The sequence below is a fragment of the Rhinatrema bivittatum genome, chromosome 2, assembly GCF_901001135.1.
Source record: "Rhinatrema bivittatum chromosome 2, aRhiBiv1.1, whole genome shotgun sequence".
Classification (NCBI taxonomy): Eukaryota; Metazoa; Chordata; class Amphibia; order Gymnophiona; family Rhinatrematidae; genus Rhinatrema; species Rhinatrema bivittatum.
The window spans coordinates 207,830,039-207,853,463 of NC_042616.1; the positions used below are offsets into that span (position 1 = coordinate 207,830,039).

A 23,425-nucleotide genomic window follows, 5' to 3' on the forward strand; every position below is an offset into this window, starting at 1 on the left:
TAAATAGGTGTATCCTCCCGGTTAAGGAGAGGGGCAATGACAACCAATTTGCGACACATTTTTCCATTTTCTGAAGCAAAGGGTTTACATTGATATCATAAATAGAGGCAATAGAGCTAGGTATATATACTCCCAGGTATTTAATGTGCTTATTAGCCCACTTAAGGGGGAAATCCGAACCCCATGTCTTAAGCAGTGCCCCATAAATTTCCAAGGCTTCAGACTTTTCCATATTGATCTTTAGTCCGGAGAATGTTCCGTACCATTTCTGATAGGCCAAAACTTTCAGTAATGACTGTTGTGGATTAGTTAAATAGATTAGAATATCATATGCAAAGGCGGACACTTTGAACGTGGGGCCCGTGTGTGCGAGACCTGTGATTGAGGTGTCAAAGATAATGCGTAATAAAGGGTCCACAGCCATAATATATAATAAAGGGGATAAAGGACAACCTTGACGCAAACCTCGTTGAGGTGTGAAAGCTTGGGACGCATGACCGTTTGCCAGGATATGAGAGGATGGTGTGAGATAGAGCAGAGAGATATATGTGAGAAGATTACCTTGTGGGCCATACCTCCCCAATACTGAAAACATGTAACCCCATGAAATCCGGTCGAATGCTTTCTCCGAGTCAAAGCTCACGGCCATAGATGACATTTTGTGCATTTGACAATAAGCAATGGCAGTGACAAGCTTAGCAATATGAGAACTGGCAGACCTCCCCTTAACAAAACAGACCTGATGCGGGGAAATCAAAGAAGGGAGTACGGCATTAAGTCTTTTTGCTAAAATACTTGCTAGTAATTTAAGGTCGCAATTTAATAAGGAAATTGATCTATAAGACGTAGGTTGGGTGAGGTCCTTTCCTGGCTTGGGAAGAACAGTGATATATGCCTGATTGAACTTTGAGGGAAACTCCCGTGTTTCCAGTGCACCTTGGTAGAAGGATCTTAACACCTCAGTGACTTTATCTCCTAGTATTTTGTAATAGTCATATGTGAATCCATCTGGTCCTGGGGCTTTGCCGGATTTGGATGCCACATGCATGGCCGCTGCACACCTCTTTCTCTTCTGGGCCGCTGGGGGGGGGAGGGCAGGAAGAAGAGACCATGATGCAAGTACCGCTGACTCCAGCTATCCTGTCACATTCTGCCTAGGCTATCAGCATTTCAAGCCCTGGCAGAGGAAGAATTCTCATCTCTCTGAGGCAGGGGGAGCAGCTGGACCAGCAGGGGACCAGGAAGTGTTGTGACACACCAGTTGAGAACTGCTAGTTTACACAATGATTGTAGGTAAATATTAAGAAGGGTAGAAACATGACAGATCCTTGTAGTTTGCTTACATTCATTGCAATCCAATCTGCACATTGCAGGCCTACCGGCTGCTTCCTCTAGGACAATAAGAAGTAAACCATTGTAAAACATCTCTAGTCATTCCAAATGATTTGAATCTAAAAATAAGAATATGATTTACTAAAGCAAATGCTAAGGATAAATTCAGATGTTTAGTGATAACTGCCTTCCCTGTATCAGTTACCTTCAGCAAATAATTGTTAACCAAAACTAAGACAGATTCAGTACAAATTTGTACAAAAGCCACTTTGATTGGGATGTAAGATGATATGGTCCTGCAGATATTCCTTCAATTGCCTAAAGACTTCTTTTTCCAGCAATGTCGGCTGCGTCCATTTTTAGATGTGGGTTCATTTCAATTAGTGGTTCAAGCTTATGTATTGCCACATTTGGACTATTGTAGTGCCCTGTTATTACATTGACTTCAGGTGTTGCAGAGTATTGGCTAGATCGTTATTGCACCATATGCATTGGGTGCCATTGTCATGCAGGATTTGGTTTAAAAACCTTTTGCTGGTGCATACAATTCTTAGGGGACTGGACCCATTTATTTAAAGAACAGATTGCAGTGGTACATGCCTACTAGATACTTACATTTGTCTCAGTCTTCTTTACTGGTAATTCCAACACTTAAGAAGGTGCACAAGTTAAGGTTGTGCTATCCACAGCAGCTCCTCAGCTGTGGAATAATCTTCTTGACTGAAGTGAATTACTTGTCATTAAGAAAAAAAGCCCAAAACTTGGATTTACCCATCTTTAAACAACCAGGAATGATTGATTAATTATCTGGTTACTGCATTTTAACACTGATCTGTTCCTGTCTGTTGTGTTTTATTTGTATTGGTTTTTTTTAAATTGTGATTTGTATACAGCTCTGAACGTCCTTTTTTCTTGGTGGGGAAGATGGTAGAGAGAATTTTTAATAAACACATGCTGCCCCCACCAGCATTGTTTGAGTGTGCACACGTGCAACATGGGTTCAATTTCAAAGTTCCAAAATAGAGATCAGGTATTTTTATCTTACCCCTATTCCAGATCATTTTCTTCTATTATTGGTTTGAATTTGGAGCTTTGGCATCACGGTTTTTAATTAAATGGACAAATAATTGGTACATCTCTGGGAGGTTTTCCCAAGTAATGAAAGATTTTTTTTCATTGTCTACTGAATGCTTCCTCTTTTAGGTGGAATCCAGTGGATCCTTTTTGTTCCAGATGGTCTCCTTTTATCTTTGAAGTGTGTACGTTAAAATCCCTTTTACTCACGGTTCCATGTTCTCATTGACTGGAAACTCTCACGGGGGGGTGCATACTTTTCCCAGGAGCTCAGGGCTTCATCAGGAGTTTGGCATCCTCTCTCTAGCCATGCTTTCTGCAGAACTTCTTCTGTTCTTCCCTTCACTACAGTAGAACACACACAAACCTCAAAATCCACACTCTCTTCTAGCATGCTCACAATATCTCTGTAGCACATTACCAAGAGGCTCAAAATGCAGGGGTTAACACACATCTTGTGGCACAGGAGTGCTACAATTTTACTGATGTGGCACATAGCTAGGAGCATAAAGAGCAGTAATCTCAGAGGAGAAATGAGTTGGAGAGCATCCAGAAGGCCACAGTTAATTCTACCATTTAATACATAATCCATTAATGCACAGTTAATTTCACTAAAGACAAGATTTTATCCCTAAAAAATATTATTGTAGCTCTGGTTCCATAGAATCCTCTTTCTTGCATATATGGAAGCAAATCTTAATTTTCCTTTAAATTCAAAGCAGTGCTGCTTTCAAGAAGTCATATAATTCACAGCATAATTACATGTACTTTCTCCAAAGCCAGGGATGGTAACTTTAAAACATGAACATGCGTGTGTTGGCTGGCGACCATGGACACGGCCATTTTGTAACATACGCACATATATGCACGCATCTTATAAAATCGAATGGACGCACGTAAATGTGGGCGCCATTTTGAATGGATGTGCACGTGCGCCGCTGCTACAACATAAGTGGGGGGGATTTTAATATACTCACGCCAACATAATTACCAGTTTAACCAGTTCGTTCCCACTTTGTCCAGTTAAAGGATAGGGCTTCCTAACCTACCTAGCTATCTAACCTCTCTTTTACCCTACCTGCCCCCAACCCTTAAAACCCCACTGATTAGCCTAGTTTTTTTTTTTTATAACTTACATCCCATCTATTGGAGAAGTAAAGTTACACAGTAGGGGACCCTGGTATGTGCTTTTGTAAATACTTACGCGTTGGGTTCCATTTAAATTCCCAGAATGCCCATGCCCCGCCCTTTTTGAGACTCTTTCTTTTGGGCGCGTACTGGGAGATGCGTACATCCATGGACACTTCTTAAGATATGTGCGCCGGCCCGAGAGACATGCATATCCACTTGATTTGACACACATAGGGCTTTTAAAATCTACCCCTAAGTGTTATATCCGGTAAACCATATTTTAGAGTAAAAGGAAATAAATGATTATTTACGCTAAATGAATTTTTCTACTATATTAATTTGGGCATGGAGGGGTATTTTAGTAGTCAACATTAATTAACTTTTTGATGGAGATTATTATAAACCAGAGTATCACTTATCTGAATATATCATTGTCAGAACTGGATTATTCATTTTTTATTTTTTTTTTTATCAGCACTGAGGGGGGTGTGGGATAGGGAGAGGAATAGGCAAGTGACTAAGAATATGTAAGATCAATAGGCAAAAATCTAGATTTATGGCAAGAGTAACTCACAAACCTCAGGAGGATGTTCATTAAAATTTTATTGAATACTGCAATAAATTACATGCAGTGCGAAGAAGGAATAAAAGTTTACAGTGCTGATCTTAAAAATAAAAAGAGCATTGTTTGGGAATTAGCAAAAAGATTAATGTTTTTTTTTCTGATTTTTCTGGGGGGATTTACAAATCTATTACTACATTACAGTTCCAATAAAATGTTTCTGTTTTATTAGCTGAATGAAAAATGTCCAGGGTAGCTCTTGACCTGTGGGCTAAGTTATGACTAGTAAAGTATTTCATTCTTGTTGGTGAATAACAACTGTGGCCACTTCTGCATGACAAGTGAAGCTAGAGAATTAGGACAAGTTCTTCATGTTAATTTACTTTTACAAACTGAAGATGAATTGCCTATCATTTTGCTATGTAAGCAGCAGATAGAGTAAGCATTTCTTTATAGAAGGAAGCAAAATTGCTGCTGTAGTATCTGTCTTTAGTCTTTTTATAATGATGTTTATTATCATGTTCTATTACCTTCCCTACTAGTGTATCCCATAATGCAGAGCATTTTTCTTACATTTGCAAAAAAAGGCAAATTGCTTCTTTTAAGCCAGTTTTCTTAATAAACTTTAATGCTGCTTGGATATCCACTTTAATCCTAGGATCATTATGACTGGGGACTTCGTGCTGTAAAATCAGTCCTGGTTGTAGCTGGATCTTTGAAACGAGGTGACAAGAACAGACCTGAGGATCAGGTACATACAATGATTTTATGTGCTGTAAATGAGTACTATAAAAATTAATGGCTGTTATATTTCAGTATTTAACATTTTTAAAGTCATTTTTTATTTATATTATCCTCATTTCAGAAGTTGTTCTAGCAGTATATTTGAAATTGTGGTAGGGCACTTCATGGGCCAACTTAGATTGCAGTAAAAGAGATTTTAGGAATTTAATTAAGAAAATGGTCAAAATCAATAAAGCTGTAAGCAGGATAATCAGGGATTAAGATTTAAAAGCAGCTTCAAAAAGGTAGGTTTTTAGACTGTATTTGAGTAAGGTAAGAGAGAGAGCATGACGCAGCAACTCAGGAAAACTATTCCAAGCATATGATGCAGCCAGATGGAAAGGATGGAGTTGGAGAGGTGAAGGTTATAGATGGGAGTGACTTGCCTGATGAGCGGAGTTCATGAAGAAGGGGTGTAGGAAGAAATTAAGAAGTATGAGGTAGTAAGGAGCAGTAGAGCAAAAGCTCTTGTAGGTGAATGAGAGGACCTTGACCTATATGAGAAAATGGTTAGGGAACTAATGCAGTGACTTGAGAAGAGGGGTTATATAGGTATGGTGACTTTGGAAAAGATAAGTCACACTGCTGAATTTTGGATAGATTGTAGATGAGAGAGATTATTTGCTGGGAGACCTATGAGGAGTAGCTTGCAATAGTCTTAAGTGGAAGGTTATGAGAGAGTGGATAAGGTTCTGGTAGTGGGTTCAGAAATGAAGGGATGGTTTTTTAGTGACACATAGAAAGAGAAATATCCACAGAAATAGAGAAAGGGAGAAGAGGTGAAACTGACTTGGAGGGAAAGATGAAGAGTTCTGTCTTCGCCATGTTGAGTTTAAGATGGCAGTAGGACATTTTTTGTTTCATTTTGATGAGTCTGCTCCACTTTTTTTTTTTTTCCAGAAATGAAATAAAACTAAAAAAGTAGAAAAAAAATAAGAACAAAACATTTCTTTTGGCTTTGTATCCCTATAAAATGTCTAAGCAGCAGTGTCAGACAGGTAGACTAAGATTTGGACTGTATTCATGGTGAAATTTCTGGTGTAGAGAGGTCAATCTGGGAATTGTCAGCATAAAGATGGTATTAAAAGCCATGGGAGGAGATCAGATCACAAGGGAGTTAGTATAGACCGAGAAGAGGGCCCAGGGCAAAGCCCTGAGACACACCAGTTGATAGTGGGATGGCAATAGAGGAGGATCCACCAGAGGACACACTGGAAAGAAGAGAATCAAGACAGGACAGAATCCCAAAATCCAACTGAGGACAAGTATCAAGGAGCAGGTGCTGATCAATCCTGTCAAAAGCAGCATATAGGTCAAGGAGGATAAGGATCAAGTAAAGGTGATCAAGTAACAGGTGATTGGAGACTTTGGCAAAGTCTGTTTCTGTGGAATGTAGAGGGCAAAACCCAGACTAAAGTGAACTGAGAGTGGCTTGTGAAGAAAGAAAGTTAAGACAGCAGAGGTGAATAGCATGTTTGAGTAGTTTGGAAGGAAAAAGGAGGAGGGATATGGGATGATGGTGAAGGAAGGAAAAAGGAGGAGGGAGATGGGATGATGATGTGGTAGACCTGATTGACAAACTGAAGAGTAGTAAATCACCTGGACCGGATGGTATACACCCCAGAGTTCTGAAGGAACTAAAAAATGAAATTTCAGACCTATTAAAAATTTGTAACCTATCATTAAAATCATCCATTGTACCTGAAGACTGGAGGATAGCAAATGTAACCCCAATATTTAAAAAGGGCTCCAGGGGCGATCCAGGAAACTACAGACCGGATAGCCTGACTTCAGTGCCAGGAAAAATAGTGGAAAGTGTTCTAAACATCAAAATCACAGAACATATAGAAAGACACAGTTTAATGGAACAAAGTCAGCATGTCTTTACCCAAGGCAAGTCTTGCCTCACAAATCTGCTTCACTTTTTTGAAGGAGTTAATAAACATGTGGATAAAGGTGAACCAGTAGATGTAGTGTACTTGGATTTTCAGAAGGCGTGTGACAAAGTTCCTCATGAGAGGCTTCTAGGAAAAGTAAAAAATCATGGGGTAGGTGGCGATGTCCTTTCGTGGATACAGACTGGCTAAAAGACAAGAAACAGAGAGTAGGATTAAATGGACAATTTTCTCAGTGGAAGGGAGTGGGCAGTGGAGTGCCTCAGGGATCAGTATTGGGACCCTTACTTTTCAATATATTTATAAATGATCTGGAAAGAAATACGACGAGTGAGATAATCAGATTTGCAGATGATACAAAATTGCTCAGAGTAGTTAAATCACAAGCAGATTGTGATAAATTGCAGGAAGAGCTTGTGAGACTGGAAAATTGGGCATCCAAATGGCAGATGAAATTTAATGTGGATAAGTGCAAGATGATGCATATAGGGAAAAATAACCCATGCTATAATTACACAATGTTAGGTTCCATATTAGGTGCTGCAACCCAAGAAAGAGATCTAGGCGTCATAGTGGATAACACACTGAAATTGTCGGTTCAGTGTGCTGCAGCAGTCAAAAAAGCAAACAATGTTGGGAATTATTAGACAGAGAATGGTGAATAAAACAGAAAATGTCATAATGCCTCTGTATCGCTCCATGGTGAGACCGCACCTTGAATACTGTGTACAATTCTGGTCGCCGAATCTCAAAAAAGATATAATTGAGATGGAGAAGGTACAGAGAAGGGCTACCAAAATAAGGGGAATGGAACAGCTCTCTTATGAGGAAAGACTAAAGAGGTTAGGACTTTTCAGCTTGGAGAAGAGACGGCTGAGGGGGGATATGATAGAGGTGTTTAAAATCATGAGAGGTCTAGATCGGGTAGATGTGAATCGGTTATTTACTCTTTCGGATAATAGAAAGACTAGGGGCACTCCATGAAGTTAGCATGTGGCACATTTAAGACTAATCGGAGAAAGTTCTTTTTCACTCAATGCACAATTAAACTCTGGAATTTGTTGCCAGAGGATGTGGTTAGTGCAGTTAGTATAGCTGTGTTTAAAAAAGGATTGGATACATTCTTGGAGGAGGAGTCCATTACCGGCTATTAATTGAGTTGACTTAGAAAATAGCCACTGCTATTATTAGCAATGGTAACATGGAATAGACTTAGTTTTTGGGTACTTGCCAGGTTCTAATGTAACCGTTAGATAGGAGGCAGTAAAGAGGTCCAGACAACTGATCCGCAAAGGAAAACCTTTTTATTGCCAGCAAGATGCAGCTAAGACAAAGGCTTAGAACAGTGGTTCTCAACCCTGTCCTGGGGACCCCCCCAGCCAGTCGGGTTTTCATGATATCCACAATGAATATGCATGAGAGAAAATTTGCATACACTGCCTCCATAACATGCAAATTTTATCTCATGCATATTCATTGTGGATATCATGAAAACTCGACTGGCTGGAGGGTCCCCAGGACAGGGTTGAGAACCACTGGCTTAGAACAACTGCATGCCACTCCCCTAAAGGAGCAGAATTATATACATACTTTCTAAGTAGGCATAACTTACAATCAGACCATTGCATATCTCATTTGACAGACATAATATTGGACATTTTCTAGCAGCGTTAATTATTACAGTACAAAAATGTAATTATAAAATGGTAGTGCGTTCCACTGCATGTCAGTACGTCAGTACGTAGTGCATTCCAGTGCATGTCAGATATTAGTGCATTCAATATGGTGCGTTTCAATGCTGGCGTTGTTTATCAGAAGTTTTCAGTTTTTCTCACATTCAACGGTTGCGGTTGTTCAGATAGGAATCTGAGCTCCTACATTCCCCCCTTTGATACTCCAACTTCTTTAGAAGGCGTAAGTATCATCTTATGAGGTAGCTGAAAAGACAAACAATAATTAGTACAACATTTATTGTTAAGGACCCTAATATTCTGTCAGGTTGTTGTTTTCTTCACCGGGGTTGAGACGAGGGGTCCCTAGAGGAGCACCCCCCACTTTGTATCCGGACTTGATCCTAACAAGAATGGTGGTCCTTGTTAAACTTAACTTTATTGTAAATGGTATTTAAAAGAAATCTTCATAATCTGAATCTGAGGGGAGTGTTGAAACTGAAGTATACTGATTCATCATCATAATATGAGCTGCTGCTCTTCGGTCAGCTATGGTTTCCATCATTGTACGTAAATATCTGAGAATAAAAGGAAGACATAAAGGGATTAAAATACAAGAGATTAAACATAATATTATAGGAATGAAGAGTTCCTTAAATCCTGGGATGGAAGATATCCAACTAGGCATTGATGAAGTCCAATCAAAGGCTCCAGACCAGGTTTGTACAGGAACATGAGCTAATCGTACCATGCGATCAGTAATTTCTTCAATAACTTGACTCTTATTATCAATCTGTAAACAACAATTAGAGAGATTAAATTTTCTACATACTCCACCTTCCTGAGCTAGAAGATAGTCTAGTGCTAATCGATTTTGATATACGGCAGTGATGAGTTTAGTGTTTTGTTTGGCTAGAATATTCAGGGCCATTGCTGAGTCATTGGTAAGCAATTCAAGTACTGCTTGAAGTCTGATAATACGATTTAACATGTAGATTGGTGTTCTGTATCCATAAGAACCATCTTCAGCCCATGTTGCTGGTCCATAGTATTGCACGATGCGTTCTGGTGGCCATTCTTTATCAGTCCAATCACCAATTGGAACTTTGGTATTTCTTCTCCGACGTTTATTTGGTTTCATTGAAATATATATAGGAATACCTAATGTTTCACCTATGGTAAGTGGTAGAAGAAAGAAACTAGGGCGTATTGATGCCAGGAAACAAGTACCATACCAATTTGAAGATAATTGTTCATAAGCTCTTCGTCCGCATACAAAGTAATATCCATCAGGGGCTATAAATTGTGTTGAGGATTTTCCAGCTTTTTCCCATGTAGAATTTAAGATTGGTTCAGTCCAGAATGAGGTAGGTATGGTAAGATTCTCAGTTTGCCACCATTTATAATCATTTGCTGAAACTGTGAGAACTCCTGTACATGGTGAGTTGCCAACTAGTACAGTATAAACGTTGGAATATTCACGAGATAAACATTGCATTCCAATCACATCAGTTTGAAAGGCCCATTCATAAGGTTTACTTTTTCGATTATATGTTATATTGGTAAGATTTACAGCATTCCAGTCAGATTGGAAGATTTCTTTAGTTTCCCAAGGCCATTGTTCTCCAATTTTTGTACTTCCGCATACAAAACAATTCTTTACTCCTAGAGAAAGGGCTATATTTTCAGCTAAGTTTATGAACATGTTCTTTGCTTGGTAAGAAGTAGTATGTTTCTTGAGCATTTCATCAAGATGAGAAACTTCATCAAAGAATGATTGATAACCAACTATTGTAGTTTGGTATAGGACGCTGTTTTCCTTTTCGTTGTGTAATTGTGATATAAGTTTTAGGGTCTTCTCCTGTTCCATCAATTCCAAATCCCCATGTTTCTTGCCAAGGGGATCCTTCAGTCCTGATCATCCAGTCAAGAAAGATAGTATTACCAGTTCCTTTTTTCAATTTGCCCAATCCTGAACAACCCATATATCCTCCTCCAGTGTAATCACACACTAGTTTCCATCCAGTTAGTAGAGTATTCCCTGCACATGGTAACCAACTAGTAGGGTTTTGTCCTCGATCATATGGGCAAAGATACTTATGGTTGAATGCATATTCTGCCTTCCAAGAAGAAGATCCGCACTTAACAGCCTTGGGATGTTTATCAATTGCTTCACAAGAATCAAAGGTGAGTGTGGCGATGGAAGCTCCTCCTATCATGACTTGTGTAGAATTAATATAATATAATATTCCTTCACCACCTGGTGTATTACGGGATTTTGGGTCTTTAGGAAGACCTGCTGTAATTGTGATGTTGTAATATCTAGGAGTAATTGGAGAGTGACAAATGATTTTGTTGCTTGAAGAACATCGATGAAATGATTGATATCCTTGGGTAGTATTTAGAGAACAGGCAGATTTCGATATACAGGATGGTGGAGGATGTGATTGATGTATTATTGTAGACACAAGTTGAAATCCATCTTAAGTTGAAGTACGTACTTGCTTGATGCATTCAGAGCAGTTTTGGCTTAATGAAGAGGTGAAAGATCCTGTTATTATACATATTGTTACTATCATTAAGAATTGAATATAGTAACCTTTTTGAAGATTGTAAAGGTGATCCATAACAGAGCAGAACTGATGATGTAAATAGCGCATATACACCATTTCCAAGAATTTTCAGATGGACATATGAGACTTAAGATGATGAGGAGAAGAGCACAGATGGCCCACTTCCAGAGAGATGAGGTCGACATATATTTTTATGCCTGCAAAGAAGGAAAAGAAATAAACACATTATTTTTATTCTTCAGATGTTATGTTCTTGTTCTATCAGTAGTATATATTTCTGTGTAAGGTTAATTAGCTTCAGTTTTTGGTAACATTTCTCTTGAATTTTAGTTGTTGATCTCAAGTCTTGGAAACCTGCCAGTTATTGGAGGCAGGTTTAATTCGAGTCCAATGGATCCAGGATGGACAACCAGAGACTTTGACAGCAGTAGGAGTGGTTAACAGTATGGTATATGGTCCTTTCCATCGAGGTTTGAGACAATCAGATTCATCCCATTCCTTTATCCATACGGAATCTTCAATGTGGAAGATTTTACTGCCTCCTATCTAACGGTTACATTTATGGCCTGGATTGGCCACTGTTGGAAACAGGATGCTGAGCTTGATGGACCCTTGGTCTGACCCAGTATGGCATGTTCTTATGACAGTTAAGAGGACATGTAGGATCCAGTGACCCTTGAAGAGTGGTGTGAAGACAGCGGGAACAGATGCAATAGATAGTGATAAACTGAGGAGGTGACAGGTGAACCAGATGACTACAGGAGAAATAAAGCTATGGTCCTAATTGAGAATGGGATCAGAGGAAAAAATCCCGAGTTTGGAGAAGGAGAGAAGTTGGGCAGTTTCCTCCACTGTCATTTCAGAAAAGGAGGAGAGGGGTGGCAGGGGCCAGGAGAAGGGGAGAGGAATGAAATGGGAGAGAGGGGAGGTAGAAGGGACCTGGCTGAGAACTCAAGATAATTTTGTGAATTTTGTCATGATGTAGTCCATCATAGTCTGGGCAGAGAGGGAACTGGGGGGAATCAGGAGGGGAGGCAAAAGCAGTTTGAAGAATGAGTTGAGTTTGGCAAAGAGACTGTCAACATTAGAAGCAAGAGAGTTTGTCAGTTGGTCATAGTAGTCTGTCTTGGCTATTGCAATAGCAGCCTAGAAGGAGATCAGCATGAATTTGTAATAATAAAGTTAGCATGAGCATGGGATTTTAGCCAGAGATGCTCAGTAAAGTGGATACAGGAATGTAGGAAGCAACTTCTGGGTGAGAGCCAAGGCTTGGGGTTTGGTGTGCCTTACAGTATAGGTAAGGGGAAGAACAAGAGTGTCTGCAGCAGAGGAGACTACAGTGTTGTAAGAAGAAACTGCTTCAACTGACTCAGACAATGTAGTAGAGGAGAGAAGATGAAAGATGAGACAGTAGTGGAGAGGATACAAGGGTCAATACTCTGTTAGATTCCTGTAGGAGTTGGTGAATGGGCAAGACTGTAGGGGAGCTAAGTTTAGTGTAAGTTATCTGAGGAGGTGGTGGAGAAATCTGACAGACAGTAGTTGGAAGAAAGGATCAGGGGTGATAGAGCAGAGTTGGATGTCAATTGAAATCAAGGCAAGGAGTTTTGAGGCATAAGCATCATGGAGGTTAAAGGCCTGAAGTATAAGGGAAGGGGAAGATAGTTCAAGGAAGAAGGAAAGTCAGGAATCGGAGGAGGGAGGGGGTTTATTAAGGCTTTGATAATTGACCCAGAGAGGTAGTAGAGTGAATGTGGATGGCATGAGCCTTAAAGGAAGAAAAAGAATCGGATTGAGGTTTAAGAAGGGGTTTCAATTTACAGAAAGAGGAGAGCAGCAGTCCAACACCACTACTGCAGCCTACTGTGTGAGGTGTATAGGAGAAAAGATAACCTCCATGACAGAGAGAAGCAACAGAGTCCTCAGGGGAAAGCCAAGTTGCAATCATGGTGAGATGAAGATTATGAGAGATAGAAGGAGATCATGAATGTAGACATGCTTGTTGGAAATAGAGTGGGCATTCCACAGGGAACATGAGAAAGGAAGAGAGAGAGCTAGGAAATAAGGATAAGGTAAGAGGGGTACTGGTTTGTGCACAGACAGAGTGAAAGTTATCTTGGAGGGTCAGTACTGGGATTTCCCCAGCTGAGAGCAGGAGGCGAAGCAGAACAATAAAGAGAATAGAAGTAGAGGAATGATGACAATGACAAGGATGAGATGCTGTCAGGGAGAGTGGAGCTGGCTGAATGAGAGGACGAAAACTTTGAAGCTCAAGAGCCGAGGATAAGGCAAGAGACAGAATGACAGATGAGGTAAAGAAGGCAGACAATGGAGATGTTAGACTTGATGATAGGGGTTTGAAGCAGGGAATAAGACTGGGAAGGATTATCAGGAAGAATATATAAAGTAGAGCCACAGGAAGTAAAGGTGACCTGACCTGACCTGGAAGTGCTGGGTTGTGCACCTCCTGGCCAGCTGGTGGACACCCAAGGGGCTGGAGTGTTTTCTGGGACGAGTGGAGAAAGTATGCAGATGTACTACACCCTCCCCAGTACCTGGCCAGCTATTTGAGGAATGTGGAGTGGGAGTCCAAGCCCAAGATGGGTGACTTTGGAATTTGGCCACCAAGATAGGTGGAAGAAATATGCAGATGCACTGTGCCTTTCCCAGTACCTGGCCGGCTGCTTGAGGAGCCTGGAATGTGAGCAGCCCAGGCCTGAGGGATATTGTGGTGAGTTCAGAAGTAAACGACCATGGCAAGTTGGAGAACTTGCAGATGCGCTGCATCCTCCCCAGTACCTGGAGAGCCCCCATGTTCAAAGGGGTTGTTACCTGGACAAAAACCTACTAATTGAACATTCCCCATCCCCACTCCCCACTGGGCAAACTTTACCTTGGAAATGTTTTAAACTGTAGCTGGATATAACGATGGAGTTGTGGGGGATGTTCAGGAGTGGAGCTTAATTTTAGTTGTCTAGGGCCAATATTGAATGCTCTCCAGCTAACTTATGGGCTGATTCTGTAAAGTGCTCTCGGCCATGCGCCCTGTTCAACACGCATTTGGCTGCATGTTTTCGAGGGGCATCTATTACCCTTTATGCTGTAAGGGGTTTAGCGCCTCGAAAATATGCGGCCAAACTCCCTGAAAACTAATAGCACTCATCACATGCAAATGCATGCTGATGAGCCTATTAGTCATTCACCCAGGATTCAGAAAGTAAAATGTGTGGCCAATCTGCACATTTGGGCAGGCGTTAATTTATGAGTAGCCCAGAAAAGTGTGCAGAAAATACAGCTTTTCTGTACACCCTCCCACTTAATATCCTAGTGATATTAAGTCAGAGGAACCAAAAATGTAAAATAAATAAATAAATAAAAATTTTCTAAAAATATGTCGGCCGGTCTAGTTAGGAGAACGGACCTCAATTTTACCGGCGTCCGATTCCCTAACTGATTGCTGTCAGCAGGTTCAGAAAACTGACGCTCGTAAAATTGAGAGTCAGACAGACAGAGCCACCTTTCCTGGGCCAAGGAGATGCTAGGGGCGCGTAATTGCCCCTAGCGCCTCCTTTTAGTGCGACCCCTCATTTAAATAAAGGATCGCCTGCCCAGGAGAGGTGGCGGGCCCACATCGGGAGAGCGGGTGCTCAACACAGAGCACCCGTTCTCCTGCAATCTTTACTGAATTGGCCTGTTTGATGGGTAGGTCTAGTCAGAGAAAATGCTGCTCCAGAGTCTTGCTGAATTTTTTGTCTAAAGTTAATCAGGTAAATGTTTGCTCCAAGCACTGCTGACTATGGACATCCTAGCTGACAACTGGGTAAATAAGAACAGTGTTTCCCAACCCCCTCCTGGAGGCACACCTAACTAGTCAGATTTTCAGGATATCTATAATGAACGTGCATGAGATAGATTTGCATATATTGGGGAGAAAGGGTCTGCAAATTCATGCTAGCAATCCTTAAAACTCAAATGGATAGATGTAGCTCCAGAAGAGGTTTGGAAAACACTGGGACCAGTTCCGCATTTTATCTTTATGCATCTCCAGACTTTATCTGGAATTGTATAATGATTCTTTCAATCATGGGGCTATACCAGTAGTAATCTGCAGCTTGCAAGGACTAATTTCTACCGTTATCCCTGGAATTTGAAACACATAACCTCTGTGGTGTGCCTAGAGAGACAGGAGACCTGTGACACAAAATGGCCCATCACCTGAACCACTGGACTGCTTAATTTTCTAGATGAAAGAAGAGATTTTTGATGTCAGTTTCCTTTCAGGATTGAAGGAAAATGTAAATAATAGTACGGTACAGCAACAAATGCTGTAGTATTTAATCACTGGAACTGGGCAGAAACCAAGGAGGGATGACTTTTTTTTTTTTTTCTTTTTTTAAGGAAGGGGTTTGGAAGGGGGTGGGGCATAATTGTGTGAAGTTTTGATTTGGTGGATCGTTATTGTTGGAACATTGTAGCTATAGGGGGCCAGGCTTTGAATTAGATTACATCATTCCTTTCAGATAAATCTGCAGTGGTCAAAGTCAGGAATGTGTTTTCAGAACCATTTGTTTCAGTGCGGGATCCCTTAATGGTCACTCTTTTCATCCTTACTTTTCAATATGTTTTTACAGCTGTTAGATAAGGTCATCCGTTCATTGTGGTTTAAAGGTTTTATTTATGCAGACAACTCCAATTTATGTGGCCAGTAGGGTGTGATCTGAACCGTACTATGCAGCAGGCACGAAAAAGTCTTAAAGTGATCGTGAATTGATTAGAACATAGTAAACTCATTTTGAATGGGGCTAAAACAGAATGATTTTTTATTGAGGGGAAGGATAAACTGTTGCATCCTTTGTCTCTCAGAATTAAGGATTAATTTGTGAACCAAGTGCAAGAGGACAGAAATCTGAGAGTCATTTTTTATGAAGAGGTTACTTTTGAAGCCCATATATCTTATTTGATTAAACTGGTATTTTTCAAATTGTGCCAACTGCATAGGGTAAAAGGCTTCTTAAGTTTGATATTTCAAGTTATGGTACAGGCATTAATGTCTCCAGTATTTGATTATTGTAATGGGGTGTTGGTGGGTCTCCCTGAGAAAAATCTATCTCCGTTACAGATTATGCAAAACATGGCACCAAGAGAAGTTTTTTCATGCCCTCAATGTGTTAGTGTGTGACCTCTGCTGAGACAACCACATTGGTTATCCATTAAGGAGCGTATAAAATTCAAACTCTTATCATTATTTAAAATTAAGCAAGTTACGTGTGCGAGCTATTTAAGAAAGCTGATCATGTCCCAAAGTTGAATCTCCTAGTCAGCAGAAAGGGTATTGTTTGAAGTTCCAACTTACAGGCAGATACAAACGACAGTTTATAGGACATGAATAGTTTTTGTGATGGGTCCCAAATTGTGGAACTCAGTGTCATCTATTAGGCTAGAGGTAAACTATATAACTTTTAAAATGAAAGTGAAAGGATAGTTATTCCCCAGTATGGATGATTGATGGCATCTGACAATGGGGGGTGGGTGTAAGATCTTCTGGTCTGTTTTGTACTCTGCTGTTTTAATGATTTGGTTGTTTTTATTATTTTTATTTTGTATTGTATTTTAATTTGTTTGTTTTGTTTTGTTTTTTTGTTGTACACCATTCTGATCAGTCTGGTACTGGGAGATCAGAATATAAAATATGGAAATAAAGTAAATTCTATTTTTTCCCCTGCTGTGCCACCTCTATAGGTAGCTGTTGAAGGGAGGGGGCAGGGTAGTAGTGGTCAGGAGTCTAGCCAGACCCAAGAGGGGGAATTTTACAATTGGAGGGTCGGGACATTAGGACCATTGTGGTCATTTAAGTTTGATGCCCGCCAGAGCATTGGAACGTGTGTAGCTAACTTTCTAGAAAATAACATGGCATGCGATATTTCAGTCAAACTACATTGTTGCATGAAATTAAGTATGTATGAGTTGCTTTTCCTGCCTTTGAAAATTTTAAACATGCAAAGCAGCTCATTTAATTAGGTGCGGTTTTTAGGAGAAAATATCATGTGATAAAAGCTTAGTAAATATATTCCTATTTTGTATTTGAGGCAATAGAGAGTGAAGTGAGTTGCCCAAGCTCACAAGAAGTAGACGCAGGATTTGAACCCTGGCTTCCCTGGTTCTCAATCCACTGTTTTAGCCACTCCTCCTATACACACATTTGAATAGTTATGTGTGTGGTTGAAACAGAAACATGCAAGTGTTTTATAGCAGAACAGACATACTTTTTTTTTAAGATAAGCTCAGCTACAGTTTCTCACTCATTCTCTTAGTTATTTTTTTTGTTTTTTTGCTTTCATCAAAATAAAATAAGTGCAGACAAAATTGGGCATTCAGTGATGTGAGGTAGATATTCAGTGGACTGATAAGCAGGAACATTACCCTGGTAATTTTTCCCAGATATTCCCAGATATTCCCAGATATTCAGCGAAACAATCAGATAAGTGTTCACTGAATATACATGGATAATGCTACCTGGGTAACTTTAGGACAAGTATTTTTACAACCAGACTTACTCTACTAACTTTAGGTGGATGATGCTGAATAACGGCACTCACCGGAATGTCTCCCTCATGCCCCTGGAATGTCATACGCACATGTGGGTCTGGCCACCAGATGTCACTGTCCCATTATAGATCAACTATTGAGAAGCTATTCATATCCCTCAGTCCCTCCCACTTGGAGAGTCTAGATTGGATGCCTGAAGGCATTATCCCAGCCATTTTATTACACTGTGGGATTCAGTTAGAGAGAAGTCAAAGAGCAAGATGTGTGTTTTTTCACATTCTAGTGAGGCCTCCCAGCTTCACCCAAAGGAGTTTATTTTAGAAGTGATACCTCCCAGTGCGTTCCCTGCCTGAGAGCCCTTCTTATAATTTACAGAGAGAGATTTTTAAGCCTGATACCCTTGAGAGGCAAAAGGTCTCTCACCAGGGGACCAAAGACCTGTGAGCCTACCCTAAACCCTAGGTATGCAAGCACCACTGATGGATCCTGCTGTGAGAGACAGTGAAGACAGAGAAGATATTCAGTTTAAAGTATTTTTTGAACTATGAGTTAAGTGAGGAGGTTTTTGGATCCCCCTTGCCCACTGGGATTTCAGAGTGGAAAACGTGCTTGATCCCACTGACTTTTCCCTAAGAGAAGTCCCCAGGAAAAAGAACATTCAAATTTGGAAGGAAGAACTCAAATCAGGAGATCCATCTCGATTTCCTCTCAAGGGACCCGTACAGTCTGGGTGTCCAAGGAGAAGATGATGTCTAGAGGTAGGGTTCTTGCAGTAAATCTGGGAATACCTCCACTATGATTCCCGTCAGCCACTGGGAGGTTTTGTGCAGTTAAAAATCACCATGGGCTCTACCCAGAGGTCTGAATTAAGGAAACTCTCCTAACCAGAATTATACCTGTACCATCAGTCATATGTAAATTCACACTTCTGGATAATGGACTTTAATTCATTATTACCAATCAGTAAACTTTATTTTAACACCCGGACCTGGTCCTGTCTGAGTTATTACTGCATCTAATCTTATGCGGAGCAACTACAATTCTGACACACACTGGTGACCTTTTCTTATCGTCTGGGCTATAAGCAAGAGCTTCCCCCCCATAAAAAATCCCTCCCTCCTCTCCCCCAGGATTGAGAGTCAGAGTGGGATAGAATGGTTAGCTGGAGGTGCCCCTGAAGATATAAATTAGTTGTGTGCCCTTAGGATGCTCCTAACACCAAAAAAAAGGGTTACACACAAAATTTCACTGGAGAGCAGGGGGGAATTCGCAAATCTCTTTTTTTTATCTCCATGTAACTCCCAAAGTTATCAGGACAAAGCATTTGAATATTGCATGTGTCTGTCTGTTTAATTGGAACACCCTATTTATAATACCAGGCCTGTCAAATAACCATTATCAGTAGCTGCTCCTAGAAATGTTTTCAGTTCGGGTGCTCTTTCCTGTGACTTATTGCTGCGCTTTGAGGTATAGTAGTCATGCACTAATGTTTGCCGCCTTTGCTTTAAAAGAAAAAATTTAGTAGTCGGAAGTAAGACAGGAAATCTGTCATCAGCTGCTATGTTCTGATTGCCATTCATCTTTCTGATCAAGACTCTAACGCCCACAATAAAGACTTAATGCATGTGTTGTTTTTTATATTGCGAGATGTGAATGCAAATTTCAAAAATATAGTCAAAGGGGAGGAATTTGGGTGGGATTTATGAAAATGACTGGTGGTTAATGTTGCGTACGATAGCGTAACGCATGTTACCACTCGTTTTAATCACAGAAATAACTACACTTTTTTTCCCTGGCATTAAGCTGTGCGATATGCCCAAAACGGAATCCCTTTTCAGGCAGGAGAGGGAGAGAAGTGGAGTAGAGAGAGCCTCTGGGATAGCACACATTTGTCATCTGTTTATACCACTATAGGAGGAAGGAGGAAAGATAAACAAAGATGATATTTCTACAATGTACTCTCACCCTATCTTGATAGCACCTCATTCCAAATCACATCAAATCTTCACTGATGTGTACTGTGCTGTTCATATGTCTGACTCTGCATGCAAAACTGGCCTCCAAATGCTAGACCACCACCAAAACCTCACCTCAAGTTACTAGATGACCCTCCTATAGTGCTATAAATAGTTGGCTAATATGAGAGCCTTATAAATGAGTCTGTCTATCTCTCTCTCAAAATAACTATGTGAAGCGGTAAAATAGCACATATTGTGGTAACTCAAAAATTACCCTAACCACGCCTCTTTTTCTGACCCTAACTCCACCCTTGTAGCCACCCAATTTTTAGGCCTCTAAGGGGCCGATGCAATTATGTGTGCTGAAAGCAGGCGCTGACTTTTCAGCGCCCACTTTTTTAACGCATGCATGGCACCCGCAACGGGGGCTCCGTGCAATATGGAAATTAGCGCCTCCTTCCTAACGCGACTCGCCGTGGCTGCCGGTTATGAAGACTGACGCCTGTAAACTCGGCCTCTGTTTTCATAACCTGCCTGACTGCCAGTAATAAAAACAATTTTCGTTACTGGCAGACGGCCGGCTATGAAAACCGACACCGAGTTTACTGGCATCGGTCTTCATAACTCTGCGGTCTGCCGAGTTATTTTATTTTATTTTTTTTATTTTAAAAAAGAAGTACAGAAAAGCAGTTTTTTCTGCTTTTCTGTACTTCTTTTCAATGTGCTCAGCTATTAACGCCTGCTCCACATTTATCTTTTTGCATTTGGAGTGAATGAGTAATAGGCTCATTCATATGCATTTGCATGTGATGAGCGCTTTCTCATTCACTCCGCGTTGGATGCACGTTAAACAGGCGCTAATATGCCTATTGCATTAGAGGGTGGATTAGCGCCTATTTATCCCGTGTCTGACTGCGGGTTATACAGTTCGCTTGGCTCCCAAATTTACAGACTAGTGAAAGGAGATAGCTAAATTTTGGAGATTTAGCCCTGGTAAAGTCTAAATAAAGGTCTAGGTAAGAAAAAGATGTGGCTGGATTCGGGAAGCAAACGAAATTTTGGTTGATCGAGAGCGTGTTGAAAGTTTATGGAGAACCCCCCTGAAGCAGAGCAGTGATCGAAACATGGCCATGTCGTTATGAAGGTTTTTTGCTCTCCCGACATTGTTTGAAATTAAGGTTTTATGCTAACATCCCGATATGGGACCTTCATGGTGACGGGACTTATTTTTAAAGTAATGACAAAAAAAGAAAAAAAATGAACATTAAAGCAGAATAAAAAAATTAAAAGTGGACCAGCTTGTTGATTTTTTTCAAGTTGTATCCATGAAGGTCCAACAAACTTAATAGTGATTTCTATTGCAAGTATTAAAAATTACACTGGGGAGTACTGTGGTGTTTTTTTTTGGATATTTGTGTACTTTCCTCAGATGACTGAGGTATTGGGGCTTGTGTTTTGTTAAATTTTCAAATGAGACATTTTAGGTTCCTAACTCTCAAAGTTTAGAGCCTAAAGCCTTTGAAAATCAGCCTCACAGGGGTTTTATAGACATTGCTTTTCCTCATTCATTACCTAACATATTTATTTATTTGTTTTATTTGGTGACTTTTCTATACCGTCGTTTATAGCATTTCCTTCACAACGGTTCACAAGAGGCACACAATATAAAACAGTATCAAAAAATAAAAATGAATTAAGTGCCAAACATCTTACTTAAAATACAATTTTACATAATATAAATCACAATAAATAATACATTAACACTATAGTTATTCATCTCCCTTACATCTGCAGGCTCTAAAATAAAATATCTAAACATTTTTAAAAGGATTACCATATCATAAAATAAATAAAAAATAAAACAAACAAATAAAATCTAACCCATTTATACATCTCTGCTCTCTGTGGCAAATGCCTGTGTAAACAGCCACATCTTAAGATCAGTTTTAAAATGTTCCAAACGTAGAGATTCATTCATCAAAGCTTAGCAAAGTTTGAATAGAGTGCTTTCCTCGGGTCATTTTTCATAAGACCTGATGTGATAACAAAATAACATGACCATTATTCAGCCACAGAAACCTCAGGATCATAGCAAACACATCCTTTCTCCAAGGCCCATATTTTTCCCCATTTATGCTTTAGCTCCTAAAATCCCCCTGAGGGGCTCATTTATCATATGCTAGCAATATGGCATGCTAATTTGTGGCTGCAATTGATTGTTCGCTGTTGCATTACTTTAACCCTGAAGTATAAATTCATCCAGCACTAAAATAACCAAGGTGGCACAGTGTAGTGCTAATTAGGGATAATGCTGGTATGCACTGCCCAGCCTCATTAATGAGCCCCGTGATCTTCCCATCACTTCAAGCTCTGCGGTTTGTTTACATGGTAACACAGTAAATGAGGCCAGATAAAGACCAGCCAGCCAGCCCATACTGAGACGCTTTCTCCCTGTTAGAGCAGTAGGTTGTGAACCAGGGAAGCCAGGGTTCAAATCCGGCTGCTACTCCTTGGGCAAGTCACGTCACCACCATTGCCTCAGGTGCAACCTCACTGGGAAATGCATCAAGCGGCGGTAGGGCTCTAACGTGCATTAAACAATGTATATTGCGCAGTAGGCCCCCATCGCGGTGATACTGTGTGATATACACGATATTTCACATGGCCTTGCCCAGATTCCCTCCCCTTTTACAATGAGCTGCTTCTCATGCGATTTGTCTGGATGAATAATGCAAATTACATGCAAAGCAGCTCATTACTAGGCAATTCTATGTAAATAATTTACTGAGGCCACTTGAGACGGTGGTCAGTCGTGATAAATTAACAACTCGCTAGGTTTCATTAAATATAACATAGGAGCATTCAAATTTAAAAAGCCATGCAAAATTTAAAAGAAGGTGCCTGGCAAAAGAAGAAGTTTAAGCATGGGCCAAGGCTGAGCCCCAGCTCTTTGGAGACCCCCAATACCCCTATGTTTAATTTAAAAAAATAAATTAACTTCATGTGGGGCGACTTGACCCCCCCCCCCCCCCAGAACCCTGTAATCAATAGAGGACCACCATCCCCCTTTTCCAAAGACTTAAAGCCTGTCACTGGTCACCCCCACCCCAATAATGAATCAAAAACGTTGGGAGGTGTAGCGCTTCCCCCTCCCCCCACCCCTCAAATGTATTTAAAAAAGAAGCATTGGATGTTCAGTGGGACCCCCACACCCGACCCCCCACCCCCAAACTTCTAAAATTCTGTGCTGATCCTGTGATGGGGCCAGGGGTGCCATTTTTCAAAAATGACCTGACCTTGCCCCAGTCAATTGATTCACCATTGGGGTGGGGGACCAGTGATGGGCTTTAAGTCTTTGAAAAGTAGGGGTGGGGGACACTCTTTACTGCTTACAGGGGTCGGAGGCTGGTCCGTCCCTGCATGTGAAATTAACATGTTTTGGGATTTTGGGGTTTTTTTTACATTTTGGGGTTTGGGGGCCACCTCTAGTGGTGACCTTGGGCTGAGCCGGGGTCAGCCTTGACCCCTGCTCAACTTCTTCTTTTGCCAGGCACCTTGAGGTTGGGGCCACGTAGTTTTGTCCCGCAATATTTTGCCGTGAGACAAAGCAATGCGCTATACGGCCGCAATTGTTTTTCAGGAGAGGGGCCCACTATTGCTGCAACACCCCCCGCGATAGTGGGTGCCCTCCCATGAAACAATATTGCAGCTTAGTGGCTCTAGGTGTTAGACTGTGAACCTTCTGGGGACAGGGAAATACCTTCTGTAGCTATATAATCTGCTTTGAAATGTTTGAAAGGCAGAATATAAATAAATAGTGATTACAGAAATAAATTCTGATTTAAGAACATAAGAACATGCCATACTGGGTCAGACCAAGGGTCCATCAAGCCCAGCATCC

At 40.7% G+C, this 23,425-nt stretch overlaps 1 protein-coding gene across 1 annotated transcript in view; it reads left to right on the forward strand.

Annotated features, from left to right (window-relative positions):
- DNAH11 (dynein axonemal heavy chain 11) overlaps window positions 1-23,425 on the forward strand; it is a 725,796-nt gene that overhangs the window by 289,614 nt on the left and 412,757 nt on the right. Inside the window, exon 37 of the mRNA XM_029589065.1 lies at window positions 4,758-4,850. Within this exon, the coding sequence (XP_029444925.1) occupies window positions 4,758-4,850 (93 nt within the window). The remainder of the gene's footprint in view (window positions 1-4,757; window positions 4,851-23,425) is intronic.